The following is a 24,414-nucleotide window of genomic DNA, read 5'->3' on the forward strand; positions in this document are numbered from 1 at the left end:
GATTTCACAAGCCAACAACATTTCCCTACTTAGGTGGCCTCCCCAAAGTGGGCTCCGAGCGTGGCGCTTGGCCGGAATCTGGGTGGCCTGCGGATCAAGTCACGATTGGGTTGGCTTTTTTTCACCCCTTCTAGGTATTTGTACCGTTTCACTTTAGGATATTTAGCTCAAAGATTTTCGCTTAGGCTCCTAGGCTATGGGTAAACACCTCAAACAGGCTCTGCCTTCTGTGTACACCCTCCAGTGCCTAACTGGTAAAGTAGATAATAACAACAAAAACAATAACAAGCATTGCATATTTAAGTATGTACCCTTCAGACAACAGAACTTCTAGAGCTACCCCTGCCACACAAGGTATTCTCTAATTTTCTTTCATAATTCATACAAGGGAGTTGCCTGGGGGAGGGAACTTTACAAAAAAATACCTTTTAAATAAACTTGAGTCAGGCATTCAGAAGTATGACAGACAGCTAAATATAAATATAACTCACTTAGCTATCAGTGACTCCTTTACTGCTACTTGACAAATAACTTCCACAACACGTTTTATCGGGTGTGCGCTAATTGGAATGTACCACGTGATCGGATTTTTACTGATGCTGCTGATTATGTACAAAGAAAAACCAAGACTTGGGCGAGGAAAGGTAGCATCATCAATTATTTATTGGTAGTACAGGCTAAGCAGCAGTTATGCTAGCTACATGCATGCTCCTTCAATGATGACTCTGCTCAGTGTTAGCTATTGGATAGCCTGTACTGACCTCTGCATCACTATATCCCAGTGTAGCAAATTTCATAACATTGCCAGCTATGTAGTAAAGTAGGGGAGTATCCAGAGTTTGGAAAGAGTGCTGAAAAGTTGAAGAGCAAAAAGGTCACAGCAATAATGGTTGTCCTTTACCAAATGTATATATTATAAAGTATATAAAGATCTTTATTTATAGCTTCATAGTTAAGCTACACTGTCTCATGAACACTGTGACTGCTTTATTAGAGTGATAATCTCCCAGCACCTGACCCTAAAAGAGGTCGGGCGCCGCAAGACTATTAGAGTGATTTACTGCTCTATTAAAGTATCTCAATCTTGTAGCTATGCAATTTTTTTTTGAAAGGAGGGGGAGGCACATGCCCCCTCTGGATCCACTACTATAAAGATTATCATGTTAGTGGCACCATAAAGCAAGAGTACAGTGTTTGACGTGTATCTCCCCTGTAGGTGGACTCTGGTGGAGGATCTTGCAAAGTGATGCCTTCTTGTATAATGTTGTATTGACTGCTCTATAGTAGTACTTTAAGCATATCATGTATAAAAAGGGCCCTGTAATATGGATGAGCTATGGGATGTTGGTTAGTCGTAATGGTTAGTTTTCAACAAAATTGGTGCAATATTTGGAACTGTTACAGTGTATGATTCCAATGATATTGTCTTACATATTTTGGAAAACCATCCTTTTAGCTACACGCATAGAAAACTCAAAAAATCAGCAATGTTTTAATTTTTGCACATTTAGTTAAAGCAACTATTAAACCTCCTTGCTGTATAAAGTTTCACACCCAATGCAAATCTAGATGAATACATCATACCATGTAAAATTTTCACATGCATTTGATGCCACAAATAATAATTATGGTGATTTGTTTAGGCAATGGAATGGTTTCTCCACTATTAACTCTTGTTATAAGACCTAGAGTTAATAGTGGAGAGGAGAGTGTCTAACACAATACAGAACCTCTACAAATGATTTTGTGTGATTCAAAGGGATTCTCTCACACGTTAACAAGTGCAACATGGCAGAAAATAGAAATGTGATCATTGCACACCAGTAGAACAAAGAAATGTGATGATTAAAATATAGAATATTCTACAAATCACTAAGTTTTACAGAGAAATCCCTTTGAATTACTCAAAATCAATTGTAGTAGCTCTGTATTGTATTAGACTCTCCTCTCCACTATTATTAACTCTTGCTGAGACTTTTAACATGTTTAGACTTGTTAAGTATTGGCAATACCATAATGTGCTTTTTGTTGTAACTCGTATGCAAAAGTTGTACGATAATTTCTTACACACATAAGGTCAACTACTCTAATAGAGCAGTCATTCATGTACAGTAAATCAAACGAAAATATTTTTGCGCAAAAAATTTTTACACAAAAATACGGTGAATTACGGTAGGTGGCAATTGCACATAATGACTTAAACCCTGCAAGCTTTTGCATTCTCCATTAGGTAATTAAGTGTTGCAAGTTGGGACAAGCAATAGATAGTTGCTATAGGTGACCAGAGTAAATCTGAATGTGCAATGTTTATAATTTTACTGTTCAAGCAACAATTTAATTGGTCCATTTGTACAGTACCATTGTTTGTTTGTTAGTTTGTGTAGTACATTACTACCTCGATAGAATGATCACATAACACTAAAATGATCTCTGACTATCCATACATTCTCAGCTGGTCTGCAAAAATTATGAAAAACAAAGTATTGAGCCATAATATGATCTCAAAATCTTCAGACTTTATAGCAACAGTATACAATTTTAACTTTTTATTGAGTATAATGCTATCTGAGCAACAAATTGAAAATTAATGAAAGATCCTTAACTTGTTCTAGTCTCACATGCCAGACATTTTGTGTGGGGGTGGTACACAAGACTAAACTATTCTGTTAATAAGTTCTTTGATAGTAGCTACAATCATACCATAAAATTAAAAGCAGGTAATTTTGATGCCCACATAATTGTATTGTAATTTTCTCATGACTACCCTCAGTTAGTCAAGACTCAGTTTATCTGGTGATAAACTAAGTCATATGAGGTCTACAATGCTGTTATGATCTGACAGGTATCATGACTATCATCTGATCTGGTTATGTTGGTGAAGAGTTTTATGTAAACCTACTCCCCCTCAAATGTAATAACATATCAATCAGCTATGCAGGGGTGGATCTAGGATTTCCTAAGGAAGGTGCTAAGCTAGCTATATAGGGGCATCTATAGTGAGGACTAACATGTAACAATTGTTGATACAACTCACACTCAGCATGAGGAGCATGCTTTATCTGGGGGCAATTTTGAAAATTTAGCTTTCTGAGATTGATCGTCAATTTGGTAATAGTATTGATTGAACTATTGAATATTCATTGTGAGCTACTTTAACTAAGTGATCATAATTTTGTGACCAGATTTGGGAAAACTTCCACATACATTCAATTTACCAACTTTGACGATCCATAACATCACATTAGAAAATGCTATTGACTTGAAAACTGTGCAGTAATGGATGGTGAAAAATTCAGGTTTGTATGTTTCTTGCACAGTCAGTTGGGATCTTCCAAGTTCATGGAATTGGGTGTGTGTGGAAGACCCCTTTTCACAAATCCGGTTACATTTTCTAGTAGTGGCCAAGGCCCAAGGGCTCAGTAAATGCTGCAGAATAGTTTGAGTCCAAAGATGAAGTTCAAGGGGTCTAGGAGTTCGTCTTTAATTGTTCTTTAGAGTTTAGAATTTTAATGTTGAATGATGATGATGACATCATAATTTGACAATTACATGCGCGTACAATATAATTACAAGGGACCAGGAGTCTAGTCTCAGGGTTACCAAGCTACTAAAATATCAGGAGCCCCAGCAATTGCAAAACACAAAGAAAAAATACTAAATAATTATATCAATTGTTCTATAGAGTAGTTGACTGTTCTATTAGAGTGTTTTGATAATTTTAGCAGCCTTTCTATTATAATTATCCCCTCTCTTGTTGACTCCTATAGAAGAAATTACTTCTTCTCATTCTTTCCATGTTTTCAGATATAACTACACCTGTACTAAAGCTTCTATTATCTTACTAGTTAGCACATGGTAAATTTTGCAGAGCGGTGCTTCAGCCTACAATGCACCCCTTTAAATCCACACTTTTCACAACTTAGTAAGGAGACATCTCCCAATTGATTGCACTATGACTAACATCATTTTAACTGCATGTAAAGAGTGTTAACGCTTTTCTACTGGGTCATCTATTATAATATAATTAGATCATAGTAGGGGTGTAAAGGATCTATGGTTAGATGTATTCTTGATATGGCCAATTGTGCAACACATGTATTATACACATCTGGTAAATTATCATTGTTTGTGGAGTAAGTAGCTATACACTTCATTAAGATTGAGTCATTGGGACTGGGACAAAGATTTTGTTAGAGGTTGGACTCCTACAATCACATGGAATGTGATAACATGGTAGCTAGATGTTAGTAGTCAGGGTAGGGGGAATTCAGCCCATGACGTTATATAATTATAGGAAGTGACTAAGCAGCAATACTGTTTGTAGACTATGTATTCAATTTGTTGTCTTTTGTTTGAAACAATTATTATTTAGTGTTATGTTAGGGGAGGAGTCTGAAGTAAAATCAGCTCAGAGATGCACCCTAAGATATAGTTGGAAATGTGTTTGCACAGGATATTGTTATAGAACGGAGTATTAGATTCTTATAGCTAAGGCCACTCCAAATAAATTCTCTGTTTCCCGTCCACCGCCCGCATCTAGTTACTGTCAGCTCTAAATTTTCCATTATTCCGTATTCTTCCATTATTTTCCGGTTATTCTTGCATACTGACAGACTCAGTAAAAGCCATTTTGAAAGTGTCAACTCACGTGTCAGCATCGCTATCAAGTCGACACAAACTTCACATTTGTGCTATTTTTGCAACTTAAAAGGAAGGAACAAGCTTAAGCATGCTTTTATGGTTGTGCCAGGAAAGTAATGGCTTGAAAAGCCGCCAATCGCATAATGAAATAATGGAAATGAACCACCCGCCCGCATGCAAATATGCTTGAGTCCAGGACGGGAAACAGAGAATTTATTTGGAGTGGCCTAAAACTTAGGTTGCTTGTATAAGTACCACTATCAAAATCAATGCTATGCTCAAAATTTTGCCCAAAATGCTTTCAGGAATTTCCCAAATTTGTCACCCATTATGCTGTTCCTATAGTGCTTGCAAACTTTTATCTTGGAACATTTTAATCAGTGAATGCTCTATTAGAGTTTTCGAAAGTGACTGCTCTATTAGAGAGTATCAATCTATTTTCATGGAATTAAGGTCCAGAGTTTGAAATATCCACCCAATACATCAGCATTATGCTGGAATAGAACTCCAACCTATTATGTTTTTTATTATGCTGCATATGTGACACAGGCCTACACATGGGACAGGCACCAGTGCTAACACTGAACACTAACTAACAGCTATTAGAAGTCACACTATATAGTCATCGTGAAAAGGCAATTACAAGTTAATTACAATAACAAACCTCAGTGATGCATAGTGACCAATCTTGGGTCTTTCTCCAAAAGTGATTACACAACGATAACCAGCACCAAACAATTAGAAGACACCAATATAAGCGGGTACAGAATGGCATAACAAACTGAATTATATTTGGTATAATTGAAACTGTTGAACTACATAAATGAAACTGACCTATTTATTATATAAAACAAAAAAGTATGACTCCTACGTGTATCCTGTTCTAGAAAACAAGTGTTCTCTGTCCGGAATGGAAGAGTTGTGAAGTAGTGGGGAGGTTGGTCTACTAGATGGTTTACTTGTGCTACCGTTACGTGATCGTAATCCAGTTGTAGATGATGAAGGAGTATCCTCAATAAACAGTGCAGCTATGATGGCTAGTAATACTAGGAAGGATCCAAACAGGAATGGAGCACCAGAAAACTGCAAATAAAAATACATTAATCCAACCAGAAGCTCAAAAGCACTTAAGAATTGACAAAATAAATCAATAAATAAAATTGTCACACACAACATACATACCCTAATCTTGTCCTTAGTTGTCCATGTGCTCGATCACGTGAAGGTTGCCTGGTGACTTTGGAATATTGCTACAAACGTCCTTCTTGTGCTTACATTTCAATTAACAAACTTTCCAGCCGCTTAAAGGAGTGTTACTTTGGCATGACTAATATATGCCAACTAAAACTCGTATGAAAACTTTCGTAACATTCAACTTAGAACAATAGTCAATGGCTTCTTTAGACAACTACTAAGCTAGTTTTTCAAGTTATTAAAGTGTACTTCCTGGGCCAATAAGTTGTACTAATGTCACCAGATGGCCTTCGCGTGGTTGAACATGAGGGTGGCTGGGGACAAGACTAAACATACCCCTGATCTGAGGGTGTCACTAGTAACAGGTGTGATTGTAGAATTAGGGGGTGGAGATAGTGGTATGGATGGAGCTTCAGTAGCTGCAGAATTGAAGTCATTAGACTCATAGATCTGTACATTGAACATGTAGAACAGTAGACCATACAAGGCTGGTCCCAGTCCATTACACAAGCCTCGTATACCAGTCAGTATTCCCAACACCACTCCTGTGGGAAAGAATTGAAACCCACAATGAAATCTTATAATGGAAAATAAAAACCACAATCAAAACTATTGGAGGTGGGATGAATACTGCAATTGAAATTCAGTAAAATCTGTTAACACGGACAGTGGTTTATACTACTTAGTGCATCAGTTGCACTTAAAACAAGGACACTTGGCTAGTCCCAAGGGATTCAGTTTACAGGTCCATTAACTACAAGATCACCTTGTTGGTCAGGCTCAGCATTACGAGACACTAAGGAGCTGATGGATGGATAGATGATGGTGGACATCGCAGCAAACAGTCCTGCTACCCACATCAACCTAGTATGATGAAATAACACAACCATAAAAGAAATATGCAGTACTCAGTCTCAGCTAAGTCAGCTTTAATATACAAAATACACTACCGGTCTAAATATAGTCAGTTCGCATTCCTCTGAGCTCAGTTAATAACAATACATATCAAAAAGGTGACGTTTCAAGTATGTTTTCATGTTACAAACATGTTTGCACGACTGAATCATTCATACTAAATGTATGGGATATTATTAATACCTCATAACTCACTTGTTCTTGCTGGTATCAAAGCGCTTTTTTGATATACAATTCTAGCATTTTAAAGGCTTAACGGTGCGGCAGCTACTCAACTGTTTATAGTTTATCTAGTGTGCTAATTCTCTCGACAAAGCCACAAGGCTGCACTACGTTTTATTCATGTAAGTATGGGACACCCCCTTTCAACTTGTAGGGATAGGCTATTCTTGGTAGTCTACAAGGCCTGTACACATTGTTTTTCAGTTGTTAAATATCTGTAAAACACAAAGTGAAGGTACAAAATCTGAGTAGAGTTGCCACACCCGTATTTCAGACCGCCAAAAAGAAACCACCTCAGAGCAAAGTGTACCTACACAGAAGTTTAATACAGACTTCAAATATTTTATGATTTAATAGTTTTGCTCACAAGAGTGGGTGTGGACAAATATAGATAGATAGATACTGTAGGTAGGTAGACACACGCACACACTTTTTGGAAAACGATTCCAGTAAATCAGGCATGCGCCAACAACCGAATGCTGGCTGTGGGTGCACACCCAGTTTAACAAGGGCTCAGGTGAATGCAACAGTAATGTTTATAGATATAACAATATTTAACCCACAATCACACTCACCATGGTATTTCCCATACTCCATAAATGAACAGTTGTATAGCTTGTAGTGTCAGTCCTATCAGTATGGACTGTTTGTGACCAAACAGGTACATCAACAAGCCTAAGCCTGCCGTCTAGGAGATCATGTGATAACACTACAAGTATGGTTGTTACTAAGGGATCACCTGAGATAATACTGACATCACACACAGCACAGCAATGAAGATGGACACATTATCCAAACTGAATCCTATCACCTGTAGCAGTATAATATATTATGGGATGGATAACAATGTACTGTGGATCCTCAGTTATCTGAACACTAATGAGTCTGCAATGGTAAAAGCGTTCAGATAAGTGAATTGTTTGAGTAACTGAAGCTCTTACTTTTATATACAGAGCTCTGTTGAAATACTCTCATACAACATACATTTGTACTCAAAATACTCTAGTCATTTCAGAGGGGTGGATTACCAAGGGTCTACTGTTTTTGTGTGTGGGAGAGTATTTAACTGGTGTACATTCAGCAAACAGTTCTCAGAATAAAGGCTTACACCAAAGTGAATATAGTTTCGTAAAGGCTATATAACTATAACACTATAATTTTAGTTAGAAACTCCCAAATACAAAACAGTTAATGCTATAGGTATTGTGTTCAAATGTTACCATAACAGGGCATATTTATTTAGCTCATTTCACGTTCATATACACAGCAATGTAAGTAATGGAAATTTAGGTGTTTAAATACTCTAATAGAGCAATCACCAATGTTGTTTGGTTAAAAGAAAATCTGAATTCTGTGATTCACAGGAATATAGTCGCCATCACCTTTGTACAGCATCATGTTAGAAAGGAAACTGTGTGGTTTGCTATTTCAAAATAACTATGACCAAATATTTCCCACTGACTATAAAGCAGTTTCATAATACGTACACCCAGAATTTACAAATTTCCAATTTATTTGTCAAACACTAAAAATGTAGAATTAGTGAGAAAACTATATTTGATTCAATACCAGGAGGAGAAATACAAAGAGTTTTGATTATGTAATATACTAGGATTTACTGAACATGTAACTTACTATTGGAAATACACAGTAAATTTCTCCATACAAAATATGTATGTACGTAAGTAGATAATAAGATTACAGTCGAAAATTGTTGGAAATGACTGACCTGTCATTTCTACTATTTTAATACTATTTTATAGTGATCTTAAGTTAAGGGTATTCCCCACTGCTCACCTGCCTAAGGTAGAGAAAGAAACATGAGTACTGGCCAGCCTCTGGTAGGTAAGACAGGAACACCATCACACACAGTCTCAGTAACTTCTTGTCTGCACTGGTCTTACGAAGAGACTAAAAGTGAAGTAATTTAATGATGACATATTATAACAAATACAATAGCCTTCAAGGTCCTATGGAATTTAGTGACTCAAAAGAACCTGCATCTAGTGTGTAACTGAATAGCATTAACATTTTTAGTTATTATGGTAGTACTGTATAGTAGGGATCATGAAGGAATTGATTACCAGTCAAAAATACCAGCTTTACTTTCATGAAGTCTTGGCAGTACTGGTGCAATGTTGCACTCGTGAGGGCACCACTTGCAAGCATGGCACCCCTAATTGCAAGTAATTTTGTGCCATACTCCTTGATGCTACAGAGTTTCGTATTTGCATATTGTGAGTCAAGCAATGTGTACTCATAGCATAAAACCCAACCGTTTACTCTGTAGTGCCTGGTCCATATTTCTACTACAAACACACACACAGCTGCATCACTAGCTAGCTAATACAATAAGGCTATTTGCTCCTGTTAATCCTCTGCAAATAACTTGGAGCTACTACTAACTATTAAACACTGACTCAGGGATTTTTCTAGGGGGGGCAAAGGGGACATTTTGCCCCCTCTGAAAATGATTTTGCCCCCCTGAACTCTGCCTCGACCAGCCCAATGATGAAACAATGATATATTGATTTGAAATCATAAAATTTAGTCGATGGCTAGCTAGCTACAATAAAACAAATTTAGCCTAATTTAAGTTCTGCCCCCCCTCAATTTCTGAAAAACTCGGATTGCCCCCCCTGAATTTATTTTCTAGAAAAATCCCTGCTGACTCCACCCTAACATATTCATGCAACTTGAATGTTTTGTTGCAAAAAATTGTCTATTGTAATAGTCCTAATCTCACTGCTCCACTGAAATATTTAGCTGATATAAAATAGAGAAAGACTTGATGTGCCATCTGTTCAGTATAAATTGTGTAGACGTAAAATGAATCCAGGAGAGGCTTGTGGTAATGTAATGCTACAGATATTATTTTCCCAGCTCTTACAAATACTTGTTTGGTCTTCCGCATTTACTGAATTATAACATTGCCAATCCCACAATGACTTCACCTATGTATCCATATAAAACAATACCATTATTTAAGTCGGTTAGGAGCCCTGCCCTCAATTCCTAACCTATACTTACTACAGGGGAAAACAAGACAAAGTGTATGCAAAACAAATGAACAAGCAGGTGCGTAATTCCAGATATTCTCCCACACACCAACGACTGTGTGTTATTACTGGTTGTGTGATCCACTGATGTAATGCAGTTGTAAAAACTAAAACCCACAATCAGTTTGTGAATGTACTATTATATAAGTAGTGAGTGAAACTTGACTAATGGGCATAATGTAGTTTACATTTGGAAATTTTTGCAGAATTTTTGGCAGGCTCAAATGAGCCTTGAATACATAATACAATGTATAATTAACACTAGTCCCACACTAGTGAGTGTTTTGTGTGACTCCTTTGATGTGTCCACACTGTGTTACATGTAATAGTTGTAGTGAGTAATTTGCCTGAAATATATGCACAAGCATGAGTGCTGCAGGCCTGAGCGTGTGTGCATACATTTCAGGTGAATCACAAGTTCCCATGGGTGACTCACCTGCAAGTGTGGTAAACTGCAAGGATGGTTTGCAAGTGTATTTATAAGAAGGGGCAGATAGCATACGTAAGAAAAACAACATGGCGTTGCTGAGGCTGAACACATGCGTATCAACACGAGCATCAATAAACAGGCAAATTCAGAAGTTCTGCAGGTGGTGAAGGCACGATCAACTTAATTTTATGATCCCCAATCAAGCCAATATGGCACAATAGAGACAGATATAACACAATAGTGCCATCGTAAGTAGAGGCCACTGGTAGCTACTTAAGTGCCAGTACATCAGCTGGTGTGACATTGGCACAGTACCAGTCACTGCAAGTGACTAGCAAGTACTCAAATACTCAGTATCATTATCGAAGCACATCAACATCATGACACGGTACTTGGAATTTATTGAACCAAACATTTCTAGTATTGCCCACCACTAGTATCTTTCACTACTGTATGGGTACATATGTATAGTAACAAGTTTAGGAATCAAAGAATAAAAATCTAGCAAAACAAGAGAATAAAGGTTGCCTCCTATACCTTCAGATCATGAATTAGGGGTTAAATGTCCACTAGTATATCTACAGGTATAGGAGGCAACTTTTATTCTCTAGTTTTACTACATTTATTCTTTGAACCCTAATTCAATTTTTCTTCCACTTATTAGTTTACTTTTTAATAACATAGCTTGTGGCTAATGAACCCGTCACACCACATCAATGGCACCAGGCATGCCTTAAAATTAATTTAGCATCTGAACGTGTGCCCCAACAATGAATTACTGAAAAAAGCAGTGGCTTCAGCTATGTATATTCTGCCTGTTACACAGTGATACAAATGAAGAACAGTACATGAAATGTCTCTGCAATCACTACGGAAACTACGGATGATGAGTGTAATACCTACATACCACCATAGCCATAGGAAAGCTGTATTGCACTATAGTGAACGTCAGCAAAAAGAACTAGGACATAAAGGAGAACAAAGGTAAGTCCATGAAGCATGCATTGTACAGCGATAAGACACATTTCTGGCATTAAACAGTGAAAAAATCAAGCCTGTAGCTTTATGCATTGTTGAATTATGCTTGGCTGAAGGCATTAGCTAGTTAGATATTCATTATTTTAAATCCATAAAAACTTGTTTGAAAGATTTTAAGTCGCTTTGAAGGCATTTTTGGGCTTGGTCATGCTTAAACAATACTGCCAAGCACTTTAGAAGAAAAATGAGGTTGGTTTTCAAGTGATTTTGAAGGGCAAGAAGCCCAAACTCTGTGATCCTTATATACGTACAGTACTACCATACCATATGATACAGTAACATTAACTCTTGGTACTATACAGCACACTTCGGCACCTTGATCTTCACACACAAAAAGCAACACATTATCACAATATCTCAATTAAAGTCCCCACTACAAAAGCAGTTAGGACTTCTCCAAAAAATACCAATTCGTCGTGAATTAATTGTAAGGCTGGTTTCTGGTTGACTTTACATTCAACAGCTTTCCTTATATAATAGAGCCTCAACTTTTACATTGTGGGGTTGAGTTTTTAAAAATGACTTCTTTGTTTTTGTATATAAATGTATTGACATGCTACCATGGTCTCACACAAAGGTTTCAGGTTGATTTGCATCCGTCGGCATTTTTATTGTGTCAAAATTATGTAGCGTAAGTCACCAATTATCGGTGCCATTTCATCACGCAATTGTAATTCCTTAATTCAATGGCGCATGAACTACCGGTTGAACCATTTACTAGAGCAGTTCTTCGTCTCTTAACGCACCAAATTTTAATTATCTCACGTGAGTGAACATCCTGTTATAAGGAAAATCGCAATGCCTATCGTTTGCCAATTATTGGCAGGGGGTACCTATATTATCGGCAACTGTACTTTCGTGATTGACCAATTATCGGCACAATGTGCGATTTTGTGTGTAACTCCATGATGCCTCGTTGGTTCTTTGTGAAATTATTATGGGAGGGGCAGTCCTTGGAAAACTTCGTTTCACAGAAGTTGTACAAAGATGAGGCCAGCCGTTCAAGAGATAGTCAGGTTAGACGTAAAACATACTGGTTTCCAATAATTTTTATGCAATTCCATGCTTAACCAGCATAGCTTGTATAGCATTTTAACAACAATAATCACCAAATGAAAACAATTCTAAGAAACGTTTTAGAGGATATAACAGCCAATTGTGGAACTTGGTAGCCTCCATATACCCTGTATCCTCCATAGTTTACAAGTACCGATAATTGGTACCAGCCAATAATTAGCGACTTACGCTACTGTGTGTATGTTCATAACATATCACAAGATCACATTGCAAATGTAGTGAGGAAGGTGAATTTGGCTCTTTTTTAGTTTTTCATTGCATAACAGAGTCTAGGCTTTTACACTGTGGGATTGAGTTTTTGAAAATTGCTTCTTTGCTTATGTAGGGTCCAAGGTATGAAGTAGGTTGCAATATATCTACATAAGCCCATTATTACTTCATTAATAAGACCACCTCATAATTGAGGCCATGTGGTTTAGTCACAAAGGTACGTAGTTCTATTAACAAGGTTCAAAATATACAAGAAACTTACAGCAAAAGGATCAGCTTGTTCCCATGTGATAGAGTTCCCCCATGTGCTCTTACGAGTACGTTCTCTCAGTGACTCCGGAACAATGAAAATTATGAACAGTAGGTTCATGATAGCAATGCCTGTTGCCAAGGAGACCACATTAAACATGCCTGTCTTGGGGTATTGTTCCAAAATAAATGTCCCAAGGGCAGGGCTGATCACCAGACTAGCAGCAAACATGGCTGACACCTGCGGTAACCAAAACCCACAAGTGAAACAATTACTAATACCAACACAAGATAAACCCTTCACAATCACAAGTGTAAGGAAAAATTATATTTGAATAGCAATGAAACAAGGAAGGTCATACCAACTTCAGTCATAAGTATACTCAAATATAATTTTTCTGATTTTCCCTACACTCGTTCATTTACTACAATTTACTGAGAAGTGAAGTGACCATTCCACTTCATTTTTATACAACGCTACAAATGGAGAGCAGTATGAGAAGTACCTTATTCCAGTTGCTATGGAAATTACTGATCATTCCTATTGACTAATGAAGCCATCATGTGTTACCACTTACACAGTAGTGGAGAAAGAAATGGAACACAAAGGTTAAGTTAATGGTGCATGCACTGTACCTGCTGCATGTTGGTAAAAAGGCACATCTCGGGTGGAAGTGATGTCAAACAATGAAGAAATCAAGGGCGTAGCCTCAGGGCATAGACTTACCCATAGTCAAGTTATGCTTGGCTGGAGGCATCAGTCAGTTAATCAGTCAGCAGAAAATTCATAAACTTTTAAAATATTTCCCCAGAATTTATTGAAAGAGCTTGGGATCCCCTACAGATATTTCTAGGCTTGATTATACCTGTCAAGATGATGTTACAAAAGGAAAATGAGGCCAGCTTTAGTTGGCCAGAAAAGCCCAAACACCCACAATCCCTATTATATAGTACTAGTGTACAGTCTGCAGCAAGTAGTGGTACGTATATCCAAACAATTAAACAAATACACAAGACAACATTACTAATAGTCATGCCATGATAATTGTAATACGTGAAATACTGTGATATATGTTACAAACAATAGTGCAACAGATATAGTGAGGGATTGCAATTTGCACATGTAGTCAAAAAGCTGTTAAAATATTCTGCATGCTACAAAAGACTTGTAGTTCACTAGCACTAATCTATTACAGAATTTCAATTATGAACAAGAAATATTGCCCATTTATAACATTAAGAAGTGATGAATGCAATTCTATAACTGAATTATAAGCAAATCTTGTAAAAGAAGGGTTAATGGTAGGGTTGGGTGGTACTGGTATTTTTTACTTGCGATTATTGCACTGAGGTGATCATGTGATAATTGTGAGTATTGCCTTAAGATACTGTGTCATAAATAAGACATTATTGTGGGCCTATAGTATTCACTCTGATATGTAATGGCAGCACTCAGACCTTCAGTGCTCCTAGGTACAGCTCTCTAATGTTTGTGTCAGTCCTGTAGGCACTGCAGAGCACTAATAACACAATTTCTCTCTTAGCAATTATGCAGAAAATGCAATAATATTGCACAAACGGTATTGTGGTATTTTCAAAATAGCTGCAGTACCCACATCATAATATTGCAAACAGGCAATAATATTGAAATATTGCCCAACCCTAGTTAACGGATGCTTATATCAGTTTAAAAATCTTTCTGCGTTGGCTATCAGAATATCAACGAAACATCACAACAATGGTGGAAAAGTAGGAATGGGAAGAATTAAATTACAAGAGTTTGAAGCATACAATAGGTATGGATGCTCTGGAAGAAGGATGCATGGGAAAATTCTCTTACGGGAACTTTTAGTGGCTCTGTTAGTGCCTATTTTCACTAGTTGTTACACAGATAATCAAACACAGTAGCTGTTTACATTATTGGTAAAATGACTGTTCTATTAATCCTGTACAACCATTGTCAAATAAAACTGGGAAAGGGAATGATACCATCTTCCCCTCTCATAAAATGACAAACTAGTTTGACACAGAGAGGTTGGACACGCTCTAAGCACTACCTAAATACATTGCTCTTAATTGCATTATTTTATTTGGTATTTCTCATGATCCTCAATAGTCGTAATCCAAAACTGAAAAAGATGGAGTTCACTGGGGATCGTTAGATATTCAGGACATGAGCTTCAAGGCAATGTGCTTTGTTTTGCAAAAAGTACTTGAATTCTGGGTGAAATTAATAAGTTTCGGTTTGGTGTATACAACTTCACCAAACTTGTGACAAACATATTCTACAAATGGAACAATGATGATTCACTACATTACACTGAAGTTGACTTATTGTCCTCAATAAAACGATTTTTGTATAACTTGTTTTAGTGACGCTTAGAGTGTCCTCTGAGTTTGCTACAACAAACAATATGCAACACAAAACTCTATATAATGCTCACCAGTCCATAAGCACAACTCCTATATTCTTCATCAGTACAATCAGCCACATAGGAGAACACAATAGAAAATGTCACTGCCAGAGCTCCAGACAATGCACAGGCAATAAAGTATGCCATACCACTGACGTAAAGTAATGGGATGGGAGCACATGTTGAGAAGACGGTAACTAATAGAAATGACTTCCTTCCCCACACATCAGAAAGGGCACCAATAAGAGGTGCACACAAAAATGACAGAATACCCTGTGAAGAAAATGATGTAGTTAAATGGATCAAACAATGTAGTGTTATCTAATATGATCACTAAAAAATTAATGTTTCCTTACTAAATATTCTCCATCAAGTAACTATAAGATACAAACCCCAAAGTTCTTGGCCTTTATACAAAGCTACACTTCAGTAGAATCAGTACACCACTTAACAAAACGGTAATGTAAAGCAATCTAATACATTATTCCACTATCCCTCACTAGGGACTCACAAGAATACTAAAGCCTCTACAATAGTAAGGAGTTACTGTATATAATTAGAAACAAAAACTGTATTGAATGTAGGTAGTAACTTAATCCGCTGTCTAGGCAAGTTCCTAAGGAACCACACAACCTGGAGATCCAGGATTTCCTCCACAAGTACTTGGATAACATTGCTTCTCTCAAATAATCCACAAGAGCCGGGAGCCATCATGGAGACAACATTACTAACTGATCAAGCTGGCCAGGTTGGCTAGCACTATTCAGAGGGCTGTGCAAGATCGTGGAACTGTTATACTGTGTTCTATGTATGTATACTGGCAACTCTACGGTTTAGGTTAGTATGACTATTCCATGTTATATATATAGTACCCAATGTGTTGATACTGTACACAGTGTTTACTGACTTCTAATACTAACATTTATGCATTTGGCAAATTCAATCTCGATCTTTTTAGATGCTAGCTCAGGCACTACGAGTAATTGGCAAGTTAAACTTTGGCAAATTGGTAACAAATCACCAAATACGCTGCCAAAGTTTCCCTCTATACGGTATATACCCCTTCAAGATCCCAGCATGTCAGGGACCTTGACAAAAATTCAGTAACTTTTGTTATATACCTATGAAAATGGCCATCATTGTATGTTAATCACATTTACACTTACTGGCCTGTACTTATAGGCATACTAATGGCAATTGATTGTGGGTTTTAATTATGCATCTAAAATCAGGCCAATTTGTTAATCATGTAGGAAATTGTTCAATTGGGATGAACAGCCGCTCATGACAATCATTATATACTTACTTTGGACTTTGGAGTACAGACTTGTGATTGGTGACACAAAATCCTTTAGTGCCCTGTTGGCTACATTGTATATCATTTCTACTCAGCATTAATATTTCACAATGATTACAATGATGTGTATAAGCACCGTGCCACAAAGGTAGGATTAAATTATATTTGACAAACATTTGCCTGATGCTTAACCCATTCAATACATATGCACAAGTGTGTTTTTATGTGCATATTGTGGATGCATTAACACGTTTTCTTAGATCAGGCCTACAGAACAACCCAACAACAGTACAAACACACAGCCGCCACTGTTTCACCCTAAGATGGTGAATGAAGTGGTGCTAGAAACACAGCCCTAGTAATTGATCTGCCTGTAAAGCAACAATGAAACTTACATCTTCTAATGAGAGGTGACAAGATTACTATATGATATTTTGGCTGGCTAATTAAAAGTGTAGTACATACAGTGTAGGGCATTAAAAGGTCAATTAACATACTGGCAAAACAAATATTCTCAGAAAAACAGCTCAAGTCTGGTCACAAGAATATCAACAAAGTGCAAACAGAGTGAAGAAGACTTCTCACTTAATCAAAAGCCATACAACATGTAATGTTGCATCACATTACCCCTCAGGCTATAACATACTAGTACATGTCTCCTAGCAACACATAGTAACTGTACTACAAGAAAATACTTTTATAGCTCCATGTTCCAACATAAAGGATTCTGTCCACCAATATACATAATAAGGCCTAGGGCTAAGACAGATATTTTAAACCATAAGAGAATAGGTCTATTTTATTGAGCAGGGTGGACAGAAGCTATCCTGACTAATACAAAAAGATGGTCACCTTTATTCCTTGAATGACTCCATTCATGAGGAAAGTCTTGTGAGGGAAGGTATTACGTAAGACCTGTGGACAACAGATAAACAATAGATTAGTTAAACTCAGAAGCCGTGTATGCATACTGGCTAGTCTGCTAGGGATACCTGATATGCCTACACACCAGGGAGTATACTATAATTACAGTATGAATAATGATGTGAAAAATGTTTAAAGGTATAAATGCCACTGCCATACTGACTATGTCAAATGGGCAACACTGATCACATACAATATTACAGTATTTGCTATATAGATGGCAAACATAGTTGTCTTGAAGCAACACCACACAACTACTCCCTGTATGACATCAAGTCTCATCCAGGAAACACAAAAAAGTGTTTGCTTTTTCAGTATTAATTTACTATATTAATGGATAGCCACATCCTTAATGATGTCAAATAAATTCAGGGACAATTTGTTACCTGTTACTACAGTACTCAAGCTATCTGTACTACACTTTGACACCCAAAAAACATATACCTGGTTGATTAGCAAAGGCATATACCACAACAAGGAAATCACAAATCAATTCTAAATAATGCTTACCATAATAGTTGGTGATGTCAGCAGTCCCCATGCAAAGAACTCCCAGAATATGACGAATATTGCATGGTAGACGCTGGGCTTGCCGTAACCCTGTAATCAGATACAAAAATGCATCAACACAGAGTGAAGCCTTCTCTATTCCAAAAACCTTACAGCTACATTGAAAGGTTTACGGCTGTCCCTATTTCAGCGAGGTCTAGGTGAATTAAATTATATAAAGCACCTAATATATGGGACACAAGATGGTGTCTTCATTATACAAAGGTGTCTAGAGATTAATGTGTGCACATAAGGAAGGCTTCGGGCCGGGTGTCCCTTTTCCTGTTCACACAAAATAAGCAGTACAACTGGTAGGTTGTCCTGATTTCTGAAGTATGCGTGCGTGAAGGCAACAATGATTTACAAATAAAATGGTCATGAACATCAAAAAAATCAAGTAAACAAGTTCAACTAATGTCCACTAAAACACAATATAATCACTACATATTCCTGTGCATAATCCTACGCGGGTTATATTTGTATTGGCGGCTATGAAGTACATGTTCAGCCATTTATACGAAGATACTTTACAAACTGGTGACTCACCCCGACCGGGTCCCAGCTTTCGCTTTGTTTCTTCTTTTTAAAATTTAAGATGGTTTTGATTCGTTTCATCATCTGTGCGTCATATCTTTCCTACACCGTACTTTTCAACCAACAAGTTTATCAATGCCGAGATCAACGCCCTGGTACTAAAGCGCCCAAAACAATTTTTACCTTAAGCACTACGCGTTATATCAGTATCGTTGCCAAAGGTGAAATGGCGCTTCGTCATATAACGAGACGATTAACTGGCAGAGGTATCCTTTTGTAGTGTTCGCTGTGTATATTAAATCATCTTAATAATTCACTCCTACAGCTAAACACCTCTTCTCTACTTCAACAACAGGTAATTACATAATAGGCATGTAATGGGTGTGATGCAATTGTATTGTTATGTATTATTATGTGTTGTAGTTCAGGCGGAGTTTAACTACAGAGATGCACTTAACTTGGAGTGCAGGTTGACAGAGGATGAGATAATGATGAGGGACCAGGTCACTTCTTATTGTGAGGACCAACTGATGCCCAGGGTAGTGATGGCTAACCGGAATGAGCGTGAGTATGCACATAGATACGTACCAAACCCTAACAGTGCACCGCAGCATGCAATTGTAATAGTACCAGTTTAGTCTCTTGCAAGCACTTGATACAGCCATGAAACCAGCAGTGATCATTTTCATTTTATTACACCCCATTGGCAATGTTAAAAAATTGTACATACATTCAGTTAAAAGATACGTGCCCACACTAAAATGTACATAAGTTACATGTATAAGCTACACACAGTAACAGCAGCTACAGAGCATTGTACTGTATATGCCTTTTATACATATCACATGTGCATATCTCTCTGTAGACATTGTGTACTTTGCATTGCAGATTTTGACAAGGAAATTATGACAGAAATGGGTAGTCTAGGGGTCCTCGGTGCCACTATCCAGGGTTATGGCTGTGCCGGTGTATCATCTGTGGCCTACGGGTTAATAGCTCGTGAAGTAGAGAGGGTGGACAGTGGCTATCGATCAGCGATGAGTGTCCAGTCCAGTTTAGTGATGTTCCCTATTAGTGAGTTTGGCAGTGAAGAACAGAAACAGAAATATCTTCCTAAACTGGGTGAGTTTGTGATTTGATGTTTTTGTAAAATACCAAAACTGTCGTCCTCCAGATTAATCCTTGTACATTGGAATTCTGTATTCCTGACACCTTGGGAAATGTACCAACTGACCAAAATATGTTACATCAATACTAAATGATAACATGGACTGTTTACCAAGGTGTCCATATTTCATGAGATGCATACCTATGAATTTTGAATGGGCTGAATAAAGAAAAAGGCTTATGCACATTCTTGCAGGATTTGTGTCTAGCTATGAGCTGCTAATCTATGTACTGGTATTTGAACTTTAAATCATTATTCCTCTCTGGCCCAAACCTCTTCTGTTCCATAACCATGACTCAGCAGTTATATCAACTGCTTTGAATTTATTTTCTAATCTATTTGCAAACACTTTGTATCCTTAGAATATGGTGTAGTATAAGTGCATACTTGTTTTGGCTATTCTACGATGTTTTTCATAATTGTTATATCTATAGCAACTGGTGAGTTGGTTGGCTGCTTTGGACTGACTGAGCCAGATCATGGCAGTGACCCTGGTGGAATGGAAACCAGAGCAGCTTTCAATGCCCAATCTCATTCCTATACACTGAATGGAACCAAATCCTGGTATGGACATGTGTATGTAGTATGCAGTACTAACTATTACATTTTGTCCTATTTTGTGCCCCATTCTAGGATTACCAATTCCCCAATAGCTGATGTGTTTATCATCTGGGCCAAGTGTGATGATGGACACATTAGAGGGTTTATACTAGAAAGAGTAAGTGGGTGCTTAATTCTCATGTGACTTGAATTTAAATGCTGGTCATATGGCTTCATTTAGGGCATGGCTGGCCTGTCTTCTCCAGTGATCGAAGGAAAGTTTTCACTACGAGCATCTGTTACTGGTCAAATTGTAATGGAGGATGTTGAAGTGCCCAAAGACAACCTCTTGCCTGGAGTGCAAGGATTAAAGGTGGGTTGTGCTATATGCTTAAGTCTAGAGGCTGTATAATTTCTTAACAACAATAAAATATCATGCTGTTTGCAAATATGAGGACATCACATTCCCGTGATATCATAGTATTGTAGTAATACTGAGTCTGTATAGCATTAAAGTAAGACAGGAGGAAATAGATTTATTGTGATAGGATTTTAATGTTGGTCATCATCATCTCAAAGAGCTATCCCGCTAGGGAAGACTAAAAGTTTATGGCTTCTGTGAATAAAATTATGTGTTTTATATGAAGCTGTAAACCCAACACAGATACTGTTCTCCACCTGATGAATAACGCATGTTGCAGTTGAGGCATTGAACTCCTGTTTAGTGCAAATCTGAGTGAAATCCTCTGAAGCATATACAAATTATGGCGTGGTTACAAAACACTGTAATTTTAACACTAAAATTGATTCTCCTCCTACAACTAATTGTGAAACTCTCAAAAATTCTTGCAGCGGCTTGTAATAACATTATCTTTAAAAGTATGGAAACAGATTTTTAGAAATGGCTACTATGGCTTCAAAGGAGGAGATTACTGTTTTTCATAGAAAATTTAGAGAGTTCAATAGCTCAAGTAATAAAATAATTCAAAAAATTATCATACTTTAGTTACAAACATACTGTGGTAGCAGATGACAAAGTTTAAGAAGCGTTGGATTAAAACTGTGAGACTAGATCCAAAATTTGTAGAATTCTCATTCTTTAGGTCTTAAATACTAAACTGAGTCATAAAGTCAGTACTTCTAACTGGAGATAGTGATTTTTAATTACCACAAACACATTTGATACAAAAAGGGATGGAAAGCAAACACAGATCAATGAAAACTAGGATTTTGTATGTGAAGCCATAGGAATTAGTAGTGCGCCCCCTTAAATAGATCTAGATGAAAATTGTTGTGAAACCACTTTTCATTGGATTTGTCTGCTATACTTGTACGTACATATAATACTGTAACTATATTGTGTGTTTGTACACTTCTATGTAGGGTCCCTTCAGTTGTCTAAATAATGCTCGCTATGGTATAGCCTGGGGCACAATGGGTGCAGCCCAGTTTTGTATGGACACAGCACGGCAGTATGCTCTGGACAGAAAACAGTTTGATAGTCCATTGGCTTCATTCCAGCTGGTACAGAAGAAACTAGCTGACATGTGTACTGAGGTATGTACGTAAGTGTGACACACACAATATGCCACTTCTGTTGAAATACTGAATGTTGATTGCTGTTGTACAGGACTTCAGTTAAGAGCCTTGACGAACTTTTGCCCCCACCCCCTCTTAATTTTAAGCAAAGCAAAGGTACAGTAATTGAGAAATGTACCTGAGAGAATGTGTCAGAAACACAGGGCCATTCTTGAATACCCGAAAATGAATAGTCTAAAATACCCTAGGGAGCATGCCCCTAGATTTCTCTAGATACTGTGTGTGCACACAGATCCCCACTTCTTCAAGTCATTTTCTAGGTGGAGGCTTGTTGTATATACATACCTGTGTGTCAGAGTTTGAGTTGTAGTTACTGTAATCTGGTTATTTATTTCACAAGATATATACGCAAGTAGAGTATTACGTACTCGTATTAGTGTGCTTGTACAATCAGATAGACATTTACCAAATTCACTTTTTTATAATCTTAACAATAGTCTTAATAAACAATGCTATATTGTACATGTCCCATTTGGTCTAGTGGTTAGGATTCCTGGTTTTCACCCAGGTGGCCCGGGTTCGATTCCCGGAATGGGAAGTATTTTTTTGTTTAATTTATTTACTCATTTACCTGAATATACAGACAGCATTTGTGTTAATTAAGAGCTAGTTTTAAGGAGGAGTGGGATGCCTTTATAGATTCAATTTGCTGTGCTTAGGACATACTTGACATAGGATACGTAGGTGGAGCATGTAGCCTGTGCTAGGGAAGATAGTGGGTTGGTACATTTTTGAAACTATTTCAGCTGCAAGTCATCACAAGATTGTCCTTATCCTAAAGGCGTCTATAGTAGGTTCCAGACACAGCTAAGATGCACTTCATGAACTTATTAATAAGAAAAATCCCAAAGAAACAAAAATCCTCTTCCCCAAATAACCTCCTAGCATTCTCAATATGGCAGCAGTATGAAGCTACAACAAAAAAAGGTGTTGCTATGTGTATTAATATTTGTAAGGGAAAGTGGGATATTATTCATGCTCCCAAATTTTTCTTAAGGAAGTAGTTGGAAAATAGCCATCATAAGATATGTATATTTGACATGAGATACACCCATCGTGTGTGTATGGTACATGTACACCTGTACATATTGCTTGCATCTTGTACAGATCTCAATAGGACTACAAGCATGTCTGCAAGTGGGCAGGTTGAAAGATGATGGAAAGTAAGTGAACCTTTATCTTTGCTTGCAATTAGTATAATATTATTTTAATAATCAATTTTCAGGGCGCAGCCAGAGATGATCTCCCTGATCAAGAGGAACAATTGCGGTAAAGCATTAGACATTGCTCGATCCTGCAGGGATATCTTAGGAGGTAATCATTTAGCTGTGGTATTGCATGTAATGATTTTGGTGCTGTTTTACTGTAATGACCAATACTGAGGCAGCCTCTAAGCTTTTTTTCCTACCAAACAAAATTATGAGTCCACTGTTCTACATTAAAGTGTTCTTTTAATATAAATGTATCAGAACGTTAATGAAATACTTTGTATGTACATGCGTGCGTGTGTGTGTGTGTGTGTGTGTGTTTGTTCTACTATAAGTTGTTATTTTCTTAATAATATACTCTAATGGAACAGTCACTGTACAAAGAAAGGAATCTTTTAGATATGGAAATATGTAACATTTCTAAAAACGTAAGTACTGTATATGAATTCACTTGTTTTAGAGCAGTCGTAGCTTCCTAAGTGCTATCTTTTTTGATGTGGTGTGATGTCAGCAACTAAGGTTTGTAGTAAGTGTTCTATGCAGTGCTTTATGGTGGCAAGTGATTTCCACCTTTGTTACTTAAGTGGGTACTGCAAGTGTTTGTATACTGTAGCTTTTAGGGTTACTTGGAACAGAAAGTGTATACAGCACCTGTAGTTTTGACGGCTGTTTTATTACTAAAAGTGGCAGTCCTATTTTTCGACCAATTTCAGCTCCACATCCACATACAAGATATTTCAGCCGCACAAGCCACCCTGATTTATTCATCTATATTCCTGTCTAGTAGAGCTGTAAAGTTTAACCCAAATGCAACCAGCTTCCATTCTCTGTTTGCTGTACTGTACTTCAAGTACCTTGTGATAATGATCAGTTGTAGAAATGTACTGTTTCCTATTGTAGGGAATGGTATTGTTGATGAGTATCATGTGATCCGTCATGTGATGAACTTGGAGACGGTGAACACTTATGAAGGTGAACTGGTGTATTCCAACATTTTCACACATGTTTTGTACTCCACAGGTACCCATGACATCCATGCACTAATCTTGGGGCGAGCAATAACTGGAATACAAGCCTTTTCTCATAAATAACCCTTCTTGTAATTTATATTTAATGTTTAATTATAAAGAGATGCACAAAAGCTAA

The 24,414-nt window shown here is 37.3% G+C and overlaps 3 protein-coding genes and 1 non-coding gene across 4 annotated transcripts in view; 2 read left to right on the plus strand and 2 right to left on the minus strand.

Moving 5' to 3' along the window:
• Positions 1-576, minus strand: part of LOC136255534 (uncharacterized) — a 98,642-nt gene extending 98,066 nt beyond the window's left edge. Inside the window, exon 1 of the mRNA XM_066048326.1 lies at positions 492-576. The gene's annotated coding sequence lies outside the window, so the exon portion shown is untranslated. The remainder of the gene's footprint in view (positions 1-491) is intronic.
• A 4,847-nt stretch (positions 577-5,423) lies between these two features.
• LOC136255535 (hippocampus abundant transcript 1 protein-like) lies at positions 5,424-19,071 on the minus strand. Its single transcript, XM_066048328.1, has 11 exons — positions 18,766-19,071; positions 18,181-18,270; positions 17,599-17,661; positions 15,480-15,722; positions 13,049-13,276; positions 8,770-8,883; positions 7,712-7,783; positions 7,548-7,660; positions 6,602-6,699; positions 6,172-6,380; positions 5,424-5,724 (listed from the first exon to the last, which is right to left on the minus strand). Exons 1-11 carry the CDS (start codon positions 18,835-18,837, stop codon positions 5,509-5,511), a joined length of 1,518 nt encoding a protein of 505 aa, XP_065904400.1. The 5' UTR covers positions 18,838-19,071; the 3' UTR covers positions 5,424-5,508.
• On the plus strand, positions 18,888-24,414 carry LOC136255536 (glutaryl-CoA dehydrogenase, mitochondrial-like). Its single transcript, XM_066048329.1, has 12 exons — positions 18,888-19,019; positions 19,079-19,108; positions 19,177-19,317; positions 19,642-19,875; positions 20,356-20,485; positions 20,555-20,639; positions 20,703-20,834; positions 21,845-22,018; positions 23,168-23,223; positions 23,286-23,374; positions 24,169-24,240; positions 24,289-24,414. The coding sequence occupies exons 1-12, from the start codon at positions 18,980-18,982 to the stop codon at positions 24,357-24,359; spliced, it is 1,254 nt and encodes a 417-aa protein (XP_065904401.1). The 5' UTR covers positions 18,888-18,979; the 3' UTR covers positions 24,360-24,414.
• Positions 22,527-22,598, plus strand: Trnae-uuc (transfer RNA glutamic acid (anticodon UUC)). Its single transcript has one exon. It is a non-coding gene; the product is annotated as a tRNA-Glu (tRNA).

The sequence above is a fragment of the Dysidea avara genome, chromosome 5, assembly GCF_963678975.1.
Source record: "Dysidea avara chromosome 5, odDysAvar1.4, whole genome shotgun sequence".
NCBI classification, from domain to species: Eukaryota; Metazoa; Porifera; class Demospongiae; order Dictyoceratida; family Dysideidae; genus Dysidea; species Dysidea avara.